At 42.9% G+C, this 14,487-nt stretch overlaps 1 protein-coding gene across 1 annotated transcript; it reads left to right on the top strand.

The window, feature by feature from the left end:
- Positions 1-1,438: 1,438 nt before the first annotated feature.
- Positions 1,439-13,543, top strand: arrb2b (arrestin, beta 2b). The gene is made up of 14 exons (XM_034557537.1): positions 1,439-1,580; positions 7,985-8,015; positions 8,112-8,172; positions 8,978-9,022; positions 9,105-9,301; positions 9,646-9,773; positions 9,874-10,009; positions 10,088-10,172; positions 10,348-10,420; positions 11,113-11,250; positions 11,373-11,456; positions 11,707-11,783; positions 11,924-11,978; positions 12,242-13,543. The coding sequence occupies exons 1-14, from the start codon at positions 1,558-1,560 to the stop codon at positions 12,330-12,332; spliced, it is 1,224 nt and encodes a 407-aa protein (XP_034413428.1). The 5' UTR covers positions 1,439-1,557; the 3' UTR covers positions 12,333-13,543.
- Positions 13,544-14,487: the final 944 nt, after the last annotated feature.

Genomic DNA, 14,487 nt, shown 5'->3' with positions numbered 1-14,487 from the left:
TACTGTGGAGATAGGAGGACACTTGGTTAAAGATAGCTCAAGAGTTTTGGAAAGAAAAGGAAGGAGAGAGACAGGTCTGTAGTTGTTGACTTCAGATGGGTCGAGGGTGGGTTTCTTCAGGAGAGGGAAGGAGCTCTCCTCACAGGTTTACATGGATTATAGTTATATCTGGACCTTGGTCCTGCCTGACACCTAGTGCTATTATCATTGCTATTGCTAGTTGTATTGCAATAAGTTTTGCCAATACCATTACTGCTTTTTCATCATGCCTATTGATTATATGAATCATTTCAGTCGAATGTATTGAATGTGTCGTAACTATGCTGTTCATATATCTATTGCACTTCTGTCCATCTGAGGAGAGGGATACTCGTCTGTTGCTCTCCTGAAGGGTTCATCCAGTTTTTTCACCATGAAAGGGGTTTTTGGGGAATTTTTGTACAGATTGTAAAGCCCTCTGAGGCAAATTTGTGATTTTGGACAATACAAAATAAATTGAATTGAATTTAAATTGAATTATATATGTATATATACATTGCCCTCGATGGACTGGCGGCCTGTCCAGGGTGTCCCCTGCCTTCGCCCTATGTCAGCTGGGATAGGCTCCAGCGCCCCCGCGACCCTAATGAGGATAAGCGGTATTGAAAATGGATGGATGGATGTATATATACATATATATATATATATATATATATATATATATATATATATATATATATATATATACACACACACATATATGTATTTCCATTTGTTGGGCTATACTTTAAAAGGAAATAGTGTGGTGTCTTTTTCCTTCACTGGACTTTTCTTCTGTAGTTTCTACTTTTCAGATAAAGTTTGAATAAAAAAAAGAAGGAAAAAAAACACGACAAGACAAAAAGACAGTGTCCACATCAGGCACAGTGTGATGTTTCACATAGATGTTCCACCAGAGAAAGACTCAGATGAGTTAATTTAACCCATATAACTGGTGAAATTCTTCACTCAAAAAATCGGATAATAGAGAATCGGGAAAACCCCAAAGAGATTTGTGATTAGAACCTCTGCCATTATTCATCTTATGCCCCTTGGACCATATAGATCTATGTTGTGGCACTTTGGAGGGGCCCAACCCTTAGGTTGGGAGCCCTCACTATTCAGTAGATATAACTATGACTTGAAGCTGACAACCCTTCTGTATTTTTTATTTAAGAAAGATTATAAATACAGAACTTATTTGGAGTAGTTTGACATCGTGACTTAAGGACCTGAGCATGTCTTCCACCTGGTGCAGGTACAATGAGCCTCCCTCAGAAGTGCAACTGAGGTAGAATAGCCTGTTTCTTAATACTGACATTAATACTTCTACCAGTGTTGTGGATGCTGATTTGCAGGTGTACCACTAGATTTGGTGATTAAGGTGTCCGTCAAAATTACATGTAGGCGTGGTTTTTGTCCCTAAACTGCGGAAACTGAATTACTCCAAAAAGCAGCGGCAGCGGCAGCAGGACACGGGACCAGCACAGACCCCAGACCAGTACTAACGAGACCCACTGTCCACACAGTACCGAGGAGATGGGGGACAAAGCGGGGACCAGGTAGGAGAACCGTCCCGTTGGCTCGTGTGTTTCTGCGGGAAGAGAAGACGCGGCTCCGCTCCGTTAACTCGCGAGGAGGAAGAAAAAGGGAACTAATGACCGGGCCAAATTCAATCTGTTGTTTTTATATCGCTGTCTGCGCGAATAACTCTACGAAACACGTTCACGTGACTCGGTCGCTCTCTGGGTTTGAGAGGACTTTAACTTGATTAAAAAAATAAAAAAACTATACATAAATAAATATTGATTGATAATTAATGCCGAATTGAAGAGTGGATGCCAAACATCCGAAAAGGTGTAAAGTCCCGTGCGGCCGCGTACAGGATGCAGCTGTTACCGTTAAAAAAGCGTCGGTTTAGTAAAGCGGGTCTGGCGTAACTTCCCCTTGAAACGCGTCGAGCACCGGAGCAGAAACAACGTCGTGTCTGCCTCCTAAATAGGCCAATACTCGTTGTGTCTTTTACGTGGCTGACTATTTAAGACACGTACGGGCCGCCTCGGGCTACACGCCCCACAGCAAGACGTCGAACTTTAGTTCAAACCGGACAGAAGTGGCTCATAACGTCGCTACTCTGCTGCTATCTCACGGTCTCGTACATAGCTGTCAACGAGAAAGTCTCCGGTATAAACACACGAGAGCCACACGGCGGAGACGAAGGACAATTTGACAGGTTTCTGTGACGGTGTCTTCTTCTATGTCGCCACTAGATGTCGCTGCATTCCTACAAACCGGTCGTTTAAACGTTTATTAAATATATATCGGACACTGAGAATTATACGTAAATCTGACAGACTATTTTTCATGAGTTACTTGATTTTCAAAAACAATACAAATGTTGTAAAACAATATAAGGGAGTACTGACTACTGGTAGCCTCATATTATCTTCCGATACATTTTTGCAGGACTGGCTGTTGTTTTTAAGTTGTTTTAAAGTAAGCTTGACATTTTTTTTACATATCCTATAACGTGAAAACATGAAATTATTTTTGGGTTAGTTTTTGATATATCAATTCGGTTTATTTGGTATAGCCCAAAATCACAAATTATCATCAGAGAGCTTTACAATCTGTACACATACGACATCCCTGACCTTTGACCTCACATCGGATCAGGAAAAACCCTGTCACAGGGAAAAAAGTGAAGAATCCTTCAGGAGAGCAACAGAGGAGGATCCCTCTTCCCAGATGGAGAGCAACCATTCATTTAGCAACCATGTTTATAATTTTAGTTTATTTGTATCGGGGTTTGGGGTAAAAAAAAACATTAACATAAACAAAGAGAAATCTTTGAAGGTCAAACGCTGCCTGGCAGTTAGATAATTTCCAAACCTTTCAAATCTCTATTTGATGATTTGGCTTTCATGCAATTCCATCTTGTGGGTTGTTGTATCCTGTCCTCAGTGCTGACCTCAGTGGCTTCATGCCTGGCTGAGTTGAGTTTTATGATGATTACATGTTTTCTGTTGCCTGTAGGATAAGGGGTTGACAGGAAGGGGTTCACATATCCTCTTCCCAGGAAGTAATGGACATTTCTCTTGATGATCAGGATGTGGATTTTGTTCTTTGCCCCCGTTTTCCATCCTCAGATTGTAAACGGCAGCACATTTCTGCTAATGTTCCCAAAACTGCTGCAGTGGGCATAAACTTCAAGCTCACGTGGCCTCCTGAAAGGTCTCGACAACAGCTTCTGCAATAATGCAAACGACAAAGCCACAGTGTCGTGCTTTTGTGGTTGTATACACATTGGCATCAAATAATTACCGGCATACACATTACTGGTGACCGCCGGCTACATTTTCTGAATATAGCCTTTACCCTCTTCCCTTCTCAGCTCCAATTCCCCCAACGTTCAACCCCGGTTCTACTTGATTTGGACGTGAGGTTGCGACATGAGTGAAGCTGTTCATACACACTCATTCGGGTGCTTTGTTGAGAACATGCTAACTTCTCGGGTGCATTGATAACATGCGAGAATCGACATGACGTGCATTCCCCAGGGCTAGGTACATGGCCCTCCTCTGTTGCTCCCAGCAACTCAGATTTACCAAAACAAGCACCAGCGCACATCTTAATTACCCTGCAACAAACAAATGTACGCAGAGCTCACAGGGCTTAAGGTGGACATCCACTGGACGTGCGTGAAGTCGACAGATGCTTTCTGTTTTCTGTGAAGAGCGGGAGATCCCAGCCTCCGAGTCGCATAATGGATGCAGCTCGCCGAGGTTGCCTGACCATCGACCTGTATCTGAATCCTCAACCTCAAACTTATGCAAAGTTTCTGTGTCTGCATCGCCTGTTTCTCCCCTCAAATGTCTTCAGAAACACGATCCAGTGAACCGTTGTGCTGCGCAGTATAAGAGAGTTGGTCAGGATGTCCGTGTTGCATGAAGCCCGTTTAAATGGCAAACAATCTTGCCTTGTTGATGCTATCAGAGGATCGGAGGGTGGAGATTTCCTCAAAACGAGTCCTGAATGGTTCCTCGAGTGTGTTCCCCTCCAAACGGTTTCTCCCATTGTCCTTTCGTTAAGTGCTATTGCAATTTTTCCATTGTGATGATTGATGTGTCCCTCAGGATCAGGACTGTTCCACGCTGTGTGCTGTAATCTAATTGGGCCACAAGCACCACGCTGTCGTTGGATCTGCTCTGCCACACACACACACACAGAAACACAGACACACACACAGTATCAGTTTTGAGCATAAAGTTGTTGTTTATGGTGAACTCCCTGTCCTACAGTTCATTGTGCTGTTAGCCACCGCTGCTGCTGTCTCGAGGTGCTCTCTTTTCTGTTTACGCCTGTGTGTGTGTGTGTGTGTGTGTGTGTGTGTGTGTGTGTGTGTGTGTGTGTGTGTGTGTGTGTGTGAGAGACAGGAAATGTGACGTGGTTATACAGGGCCTTTAGTGTATATTGGAGTGTAATGAGAGCCTAAACTAACAGCTTGTTGATGTCCACCTAAGACACTAAGCAGGCCTTGATGCTTCCCTTGTTTACTTTGAAACGCAGGCAACGCTACATTGACAAATACTGTCCCTGTGTTAGTCATGTGTATTTGGCATATATATTTATATTTATATTTATATAGGAGGTCTTGGCCCGTATATACTGTGGCTTCACGGAACCCCACAAATATCGGCCAAGATGCTAAATCGGCCTCAGACCGATAGCCGATGGCTTCAGAGAATGCCCACAATGCAACTCTTAGCTACCAACAGCTAGACTACAGTATTTTGGAAATTCCGCACAACATGATCATATACAGTGGTATGAAAAAGTTTGGGCACCCCTGATCATTTTAAAGATTTTCCTTTATGTATCATTGGTTGTTCGGAACAGCAATTTCAATTAAATATATCATATAGCAGACAAACACAGTGATATTTAAGAAGTGAAATTAAGTTTATAGGATTTACAGAAAGTGTACAATAATTACTTAAACAAAAGTAGGCAGGTGCATAAATTTGGGCATCCTTGTTGTTTTATTTATTTGAATACCTTTAGCACTAATTATTGGAACACCAAATTTGTTTGGTAAGCTCATTGACCCTTGACCTACATACACAGGTGAAGCCAATCATGAGAAAGGGTATTTAAGGTGGCCAGTTGCAAGTTGTTCTCCTCTTTGCATCTTCTCTGAAGATCATGGTTTAGGGGAAGGATACAAAAAGCTAGCTCAGCGATTTCAGCTGTCAGTTTCCACTGTGAGGAATATAGTGAGGAAATGGAAGACCACAGTCACAGTTCTAGTTAAGGCCTGTAGTGGCAGGCCAAAAACAATCTCAGGTAAGCAGAGGCGAAGGATGGTGAGAACAGTCCAACTCCAGCTCCAAAGACCTACAACATGATCTTGCTGCAGATGGTGTCACTGTGCATCGTTCAACTATTCAGTGCACTTTGCACAAGGAGATGCTGTATGGGAGAGGAATGCGGCAGAAGCCTTTTCTGCGCCCATACCACAAAAAGAGTCGCTTGAGGTATGCTAAAGCACATTTGGACAAGCCAGCTTCATTTTGGAATAAGGTGCTGTGGACTGATGAAACTAAAATTGAGTTATTTGGACATAACAAGGGGCGGTATGCATGGCGGAAGAAGAACACACCATTCCAAGACAAACACTTGCTACCCACAGTTAAATGTGGTGGTGGTTCCATCATGCTGTGGGGCTGTGTGGCCAGTGCAGGTACTGGCAATCTTGTTAAAGTTGAAGCAGATTCTTGCAAACAATGTTCAATAATCAGTGACAAAGTTGAAGTTGCGCCGGGCTGGATACTTCAACAAGACAAGGACCCTAAACACCGCTCAAATTCTACCAAAGCATTCATGCAGAGGAACTAGTACAACGTTCTGGAATGGCCATCTCAGTCCCCAGACCTGAATATCATTGAAAATCTGTGGTCTGTTTTAAACCATCAAACCGGACTGAACTGGAGATGTTTTGTGAAGAAGAATGGTCAAAAATACCTTCAACCAGAATCCAGACCCTCATTGGAAGCTATAGGAAGCGTTTAGAGGCTGTTATTTCTGCAAAAGGAGGATCTACTAAATATTGATGTAATTTTTCTGTTGGGGTGCCCAAATTTATGCACCTGCCTACTTTTTTTAAGTAATTATTGCACACTTTCTGTAAATCCTATAAACTTAATTTCACTTCTTAAATATCACTGTGTTTGTCTGCTATATGATATATTTAATTGAAATTGCTATTCCGAACAACCAATGATACATAAAGGAAAATCTTGAAAATGATCAGGGGTGCCCAAACTTTTTCATACCACTGTAAATCTGAGTCCATGGACAGGATACTGAGGCCTGAGAGAGTCTTATTTTGAAGTGGGATCAAAGGGAATGTTTTAGGGCTGCAACAACGAATCGATAACATCGATTAAAATTGATTATTAAAATAGTTGGCAACGAATTGCATTATCGATTCGTTGTGTCGCGCGATTATTACGCCACCCAATAAGACGCGGAGATGTTTGAGTATAAAAAAAAAAAAAAGAAGTTGAGTTGAGTGCGGAGCTGACCAAAAAAAAAAAAAGCCGGTAGAGCAAAGACCATCGGAGAGACCCGTAATGTTGTGCGAGAACTAACTTATTTCCCCCGGTGGTGGACGGCTGTTTTTATGGAGACAAGCCACGCACCCCTCTCCCCCCCCTTCCTGCCCGCCTGCATGCTGCTGCTGCTCCGGCAGCGCTGGAAGCGGAAGTTATCGAGACGGAGTCGGTGAAATTCCCCGAGCTGTGTGAGCCTACGGGTGAATTTATGAACCCAGACACCAGGGCGTTAGATGTTCCGACGTTTATGGGATGTTCACAACAAGTATAAAGCAGAACTAGTGGTTATTTATTCCGTGGTGAACGGCGGAACGAGACAAGCTTATAGACAAGTGCGTCTTATTTATGTACAATTTTTTTTCCTTTTAAAAATTAGCAGGTGCGGCCTATAGATAGGTGCGCTCTATAGTTCTGAATTCACGGTACCTGTTACCTGTGCATTTTATTGCACAGTTCTGTTGAATAAAGGGTTGGAAATTAATGCTGCTTTTTTTTTTTTCTTCTTTTTTTTATCCGATTAATCGAACAGATAATCGACAGATTAATCGATTATTAAAATAATCATTAGTTGCAGCCCTAGAATGTTTTGTTGGTGATCAATGAGAGCTCAATACAATGCTGAATGAGTCAACTCATTATTTATTTAAACTTTAACTTTAAATTGTTGATTTGTTTGTTTATTTCTATTCGACGGTGTGACTTTGGTGTCTGCTTCTGATATCAGGGCGGTAGAATGGTCGGTTGGATCCCCGCTCTCCCGACAGATCCATGTTGAAGTGTCCTTGAGCAAGACACTGAACCCCCAGTTCACAGCAGCCCACTGCTCCTTAAGGATCCTAAGGATGGGTTAAATGCAGAGACCACATTTGTAAGTCGCTTTGGATAAAATGCATAGGACTTGATAAATACCGGCTGTACTTCTATTTTATTCCCGTCTATTCCCATGGAAAGTTTCAACCTCGAATATTCCTCCAATGTTGCCGACCGACACCGGACCATCTGAAAAGCCACCAGGCCGAGCTCCCATAGTGGTGTGAGCATCGCTGACCCTCTGACACATGTCTTCTTAAAGGGCCGGTAGCAGAGATCTCAAACTGGGCTGCTGTGAGATCTGAGAGATCGAACCACGACACAGAATACACAAACATCTGAAACGCTTTGAAGCTTCAATGATGTCAGGGGCGTTTTCAGTCACAGCGCTGCTTTGAATTTGTGTGGCTCAGCGCAGGTTGCTGATATCAATAAATAAATTAATAAATCAATCTCAAATTGGAGTGACACACTCTCACACACACCCTGTGATTGTAAATTCTCGGTTTACAACATGTGCTTTCTATCTCGTTTTACAGAGTCTTTAAGAAGTCCAGCCCCAACTGCAAGGTAGTGTGTGTGTGTGTGTGTGTGTGTTCATTATTTCTCCCTCTATCAAACATCTCCTGTCCTGGATTATCCTAATCGCTCTCTTTCTTTCCACAGCTCACAGTTTATCTGGGGAAGCGAGACTTTGTTGATCACTTAGACCACATAGATCCAGTTGGTGAGTCTAAATGCACGAACATCTTTCTAAAACTCTCTCTACTGACCACCAGGGGGCGACTCCTGGTTGTATAGAAGTCTATATACAATTACTCTACTTCTCTCTTGATTTATTTCCTCAGTAAACATGAGTTTATGGTCTCAATCTCTAGTTTCAAGTCTTCTTCAATACAGCATCTACATCATTTAGTAGATTATGGTCATTTAGAGTCAAACAGACCTTAGAGTGGTGTATGATTTAGGGCTTCTTCTTAATTGGGGACACAGCTTTTGTACCCAATTGCATAAGCCCTCCCCAAATAACTGGTCTTCAGTCTGAAATGGGTCCCCGAAGTCAGGACCACACACACACACACGCACACACACACACACACATGTGTATGGTCAACAAATTGATACATTTTCTCCACACTAGCTTTCGCTTAATCTGTATTTTCCTCAAAGGCAATAAATAGGTTTAGCGTGACCAAACTAACAACGTTCATGATTCAGAGCTGTGGCATTTCACTTCAACACTCTGGCTGACACTAGATCATGGGATGCTGAGGGCTGCAAAGGACACGCGTGTTGTGTCCAAATTTGGGCAAAAGAAAATCTCCATCTCACATTTGAGGGGGAAGGAGGGGGCTGAAATGAAACAAACCTTGTTAGCCCTTTTAAGATGTGTTTAGTTTAGAAATGCGCCCCCTGAATTGGGGACCTAAGTATTATACACACTGCGGAGAGAAAGCATTTCAGCCCCAAACAAAAAGTGTGTATGCGTGTGTGCGCGTGTGTGTGCGTGTGTGTGCGTGTGTGTTCTCTAGACGGAGTGCTCCTCGTAGACCAAGAGTATCTGAAAGATCGAAAAGGTAGGTAAACATGAAGATGGACACAAAGTCACCCGGTGACTGAATGACCATCCATTTCATCGATGCCGTCGTCCGTCCTCAGTGTTTGTGACTCTGACCTGTGCATTCCGCTACGGCCGGGAGGACCTGGACGTCCTGGGCCTTTCCTTCCGCAAGGACCTGTATGTCAGCACCTTCCAGGCCTTCCCTCCTCTGCAGGAGAAAAAGACACCTCCGAGCCGGCTGCAGGAGCGACTGCTGAAGAAGCTGGGTCAGCATGCCTACCCCTTCCACTTCACTGTAAGAACACCAACACAACCTGAACCTCCGCTTCACCCTGACACTCTAACAGATTACCGCTGACTTGTAGCCAGGACAAAGACATGGCCGTAATGTGTCACGTGCACCATGTGTGGAGAGATTAAAACTCACTTGGAACACGGAGTAGTGGTGCACTTCAGCCTCTTGTGGCTTAAATGAGTATTACAACAAGTCATAAACACAGGAGAGAAAACAATTATGTTCAGCTTCAGAAAATATATATTTCTTCCTAACTGTCCTCTCAGGGCTTCCGTAGTACCGGTGTTTCATATTACTATGCACCCTCGAGCTGCCATTTGGATTTCACCTTGTTTGACCTTCAGATCCCCCAGAACCTGCCTTGCTCCGTTACCCTCCAGCCGGGCGCCGAGGACACGGGGAAGGCATGCGGCGTGGACTATGAGCTCCGAGCGTTCTGTGCTAAGACTGTGGAGGAGAAGATCCACCAGAGGTGTGACACGTTCAGACTACCTGAAACCTACAACCAAACCAACCCTGCCCAGTGTGGCGCTCGAAGAAACCGCACGTGAACCTGCTCTGTGTGTGTGCAGGAACTCTGTGCAACTGGTGATCCGGAAGGTCCAGTATGCTCCAGAGAAGCCGGGTCCACAGCCGATGATGGAGACCAGTCGCAGCTTCCTGATGTCCGACAGATCTCTGCACCTTGAGGCCTCGCTAGATAAGGAGGTGACATGCTCGCAGACATTGATGACTGGGACACACACACACACACACACACACTGCTAAGCCTTGTTTTCTCTCCAGCTGTACTACCACGGTGAGCCCATCAGTGTCAACGTCCACGTCACCAACAACTCCACCAAGAGCGTGAAAAGGGTGAAGATATCCGGTAACTCCGTCTGCGCTACACCCTCACACTGCGGTTTCAATTATCACAAGTGAAAGAACTCGTTCACCACTTGAGACAACAACGTATTGTTATTTGCAATCCAACTGTGAGCTGACATGGAAGACAGATGAGGGCTAAAGGAACTACTAAAGTAACTCTCCCCTCTGTCTCTCAGTTCGTCAGTATGCCGACATCTGTCTGTTCTCCACGGCCCAATACAAGTGTCCAGTGGCCCAGGTGGAAGCAGAGTGAGTCTTTTTTTCTATAACGTTATCCTCTTCATTTCATTGGAACTCTGAAATTGGGATTCTTGGCACAGGTTGAAATGAGCGAAGTTTCCGGCGTATCGGGGGACTTCCACTACAGGGGCCAGGCGGCAATAGTGGTGATTTCAGTCATGGTTTATGTTTCGTGTCTATTTGTAGCCGTTACGCATCTCTCTGTGGTTTTTGACTCTTTGTAGTCATTGTATGTCTCTTTACAGCTTGTTTGGTCTCTCTGTGTCTCTTTGCAGCTGTCTCTTTGTAGTTTTCTTGTGTTTCTCTGTGGTCGTCTGGAGACTCTTCCTGGTTAGGACAATTGACATGTTGTAGGTGATGGCCAAGGGGGCCCCTGACAGTTCGGGCCCCTGGGTCTTTGTCCAGTAGACCCCTTTAAGAATCCAACCATGCCATCTAACCCTCTCAAGTATGTTAGCAGTCTCAACATCACCAACGGGGTTCCACAGGGATACATTTGAGGTCTTGTCCTCTTTACAATCAATATTAGTAAAGTAAATAAGTATTGCTTGCATTAGTCTGTAGATGACACTACATTATTCACAACTGAACATTGAATTATATACCACCAACATATCTTACCAGCCTCCTCAGGTATTTAATTAATCACGTTCCCATTTTGCTCCTCTATCCCTGACCTTTACCCTCACCCCCAATCTCAGTGACCAGGTCTCTCCGAGCTCCACCTCCTGCCAGGTCTACACTCTGACCCCCATGCTGGGTACCAACAGGGAAAAGAGAGGCCTGGCCCTGGATGGAAAGCTGAAGCATGAAGACACCAACCTTGCATCCAGCACCATGTACACACACAAATACACACACCTTTATCTGTCAGAAAAGGGTCTACTACGTCATGGATATGTTCACTGCCGAACATGTGCGTCCATTGTTTCTCTCACACCTGTTTAAATGTGTCCTGCAGAGTGAAAGAAGGGACCAACAAGGAGATGATGGGGATCCTGGTTTCCTACAGAGTCAAAGTTAAACTGGTGGTGTCTCGTGGAGGGTAGGTGAACCCGCTCAGGCTTTGTGGGTAATGTAGGCGCCATGCTTTGACAATGAGGAAGATTGTGTAGAATAAAAAAAGAGGTCTCTGGTTCTGCTGCATCAATTTGAATGTTGACATTTTTTGAAGAGTTACAGGACTGTTTTGTTAAATAAGTGGAGTGATATTTTAACTCTTTATTAAAAGTTAAAGAGTAGAATATTAAAGATATATGGTGGGTGGTAACAAGGTTTTTTTTTTGTTGTTGTAGTGATGTAGCCGTGGAACTTCCCTTTGTCCTGATGCATCCCAAACCTTCAGACCAATCCAGCTCCCAACCACAGCCAGGTAGGTCTCACACACACACACACACACACACACACACACACACACACACACACACACACATCATAACAGTTAGTAGTGCAGCTGTGTGAGCTGGGAGGATTAGAGTGTCATTTAATCACTTAATGTGTTCTTGTTTTTAGTCGCTCCAGAGGCTGATGCTCCTGTGGATACAAACCTCATAGAGTTTGAGATGAAGTAAGTGTGTCTTAATCTTAAACAACAGTATCATAATTTGTGTGTCTTTTTTTTGGCACTTTGAGCCCCACAAGCCAAGTGCCATTTATTTCCCCGATATTAGAGAAAAAGCAGACATCTCTTCAGCTACTATCTCCAACATTCGGCAACTCACACCAAAACTCTCTCAATTGATAAACGGCACTATCATCGGCATACGAGTGGATCCTTCCTGGTTGAGTGTCCCTCTTATAGTAATCGTAGGACGTTCTTTCTCTTTGTAGCACTTCGTCTCAGGCCGATGACTTTGTGTTTGAAGACTTTGCTCGCCTGGGGCTAACCGGGATGAGGGATGAGGGCGACCCCTTTTGTTAGCAGGTGTACCTGTCTGTGTGGACCATACAGGACGCCTCAACCCTCCAGAACCCAAGAAGGAGAACATGTGAAGACAGCTTGCTGAGTTCGGTCACGTTCTAAATGTACCATTTATTCTGTGTAGTCTACTAGATGTTTCTCATACTGGTTGAATGTTCGTATAAAAATAGGAGACAGTCGGACTTTCACTAAGTGCAGTGAGATATCTTTGCAGGAAGTGCTGCTGCTTGAGTTTTTCTGCTGATATCAGTTTTATACACGCTGCTGTGATTCAGGAATTATAATTCTAACAACTTTAAACAAAGGTATAAAAGTGGTATTTTTATATTGACAATAGGTCAGCTGTTGTCTTCAGGGAAACCTCCAACTTTTACTGCTTCCAATTGATTTATCCTTCGCCTCATTATAATTAAAAAAATTAAAAAAACATTTGGAGCAACGAGAGCAAGGGGGTATAGGTCAATAAACAGGAATGATTTTATTTTTATAGTTATATTTCGTATTTTGTGGAATATCTATGGGGTGAACTAACAGAGATTTAAACTGATTGAACAGCCAGAGGGTTGTTTCAATCAGATCAACAGTGGTGGAATGTAAGTACATTTACTCAAGTACTGTTTGATATACTTGATAAATACGTACGTTACCCTTTTAAGTAACATTTTCCATCCAGGACTTTTACTTGTAATGGAGTATTTTTAAAGGATCTACTTCTTCCACTACTGGAGATCAGCTCTTCTTTAGTGCACCTGTACACAATATGCTATCATCAGTGCTAGTGATAAAGTTACTGTTTTTTCTTGTCAGTGCTCTCTGTTGGACAAAGTGTGTAATAGCGACACTGTTTCTACACAAGCTCTTCATTTCTCAACCATTATGGACAATATATAAACAGACAGTGATATCTGAGCTAATATCTGCCTGCCACCAAATCATCTGGGCTGTAATATTTATCTAGTGTGTAGTTAGAACAGTATTTCCCGTGGAAGTCTCTCTAGACAGAAAATGCATGATTTTAATTGAAGATTACTTTGTTCTTCTTTTTTGACATGAATACTTAAATGTGTAAGTGAAAGACACCACAGCTCTAATCATTCCAACCAAACCTGAGATTGATAAAACACTTCACGTCATTTGAAGAACATATTACAAGATACTCTTATTGGAATTATATTATTTTACTCAATAAAATGTACAAATAATCAGTCAAATGGAGTGCGGTGTGATCTTTGTAGAACATGACAAAGGCTTTTGAAATGACAAAGTTCAGTGAATTATGGACAGCTGCATCGTTAACCACAATATAGTTGAGCAAGTGTAACGAGGCCAGATATAAGAGTGCAGGACAACTCGTTAATGAGGACAGTTTGTCATATGTCACTAAGGTTCTGAGGACAAAAGACACTTCAGTTACCGTCCATTAGTATCATGGTTCTTTCCAATTAGCCAGGTTGGGGACTGTCATACAAAGTATCAAGATGGCGGTGGGCATTTCAGACACTTTGACCTTTCTCTGCCTTTAAGTTGTTAAAGCGATTGTTTGGTTGTTTTGAAGGGTGGTAATATGAGGTACTTCTCCATAGTCAGGGTATTACTACAGTAGATGGAGTTTGGAGAAACAGATGGAAGTACCAGCACGAGAGAAAAGTAATACACTGCTGTGGATGTATTTAAAAGAATCACTTAAAATAAACTACATCCGTACATCAGTGTACACCATATTTAGAATATTTCCAATGCTTTACCTTGCTGTCAGACAGTCCTTTCTGACTGGCTCTCTTTAAAGCCACAAGACTTTTACCTTGGAGTTGCAGGTCAACCACTAACTCCATTGGTTACTTTACACGTTATTGTGTGACTTTGTGCTTTGAAATGGGGTTAGTTTGGACTCACAAACTAACAAAGCAACGTCCACACTCTGAAGTACAACTACTGGTTTTGTCAAAGGAGTCTCGTGGCTTTGAAGAGAGCATAGATGAATATATAACGGCTTCAGTTCCCCTTCTGACGGTAAGGTAAAGCGCTCAAAATAATCTAAATTGACATTATATATTTATAGTGTAAACAAAATAAAAAATACAATGTCTAAAATACATTAGTACATCCCCTTTCTCCCGTGCTGGTTCTCCAAACTCCATCTACTGTAGTCGTACAC

Source organism: Cyclopterus lumpus, chromosome 18 (assembly GCF_009769545.1).
Source record: "Cyclopterus lumpus isolate fCycLum1 chromosome 18, fCycLum1.pri, whole genome shotgun sequence".
Lineage (NCBI taxonomy): Eukaryota > Metazoa > Chordata > Actinopteri > Perciformes > Cyclopteridae > Cyclopterus > Cyclopterus lumpus.
This window is presented reverse-complemented; position numbering and strand designations above follow the sequence as displayed.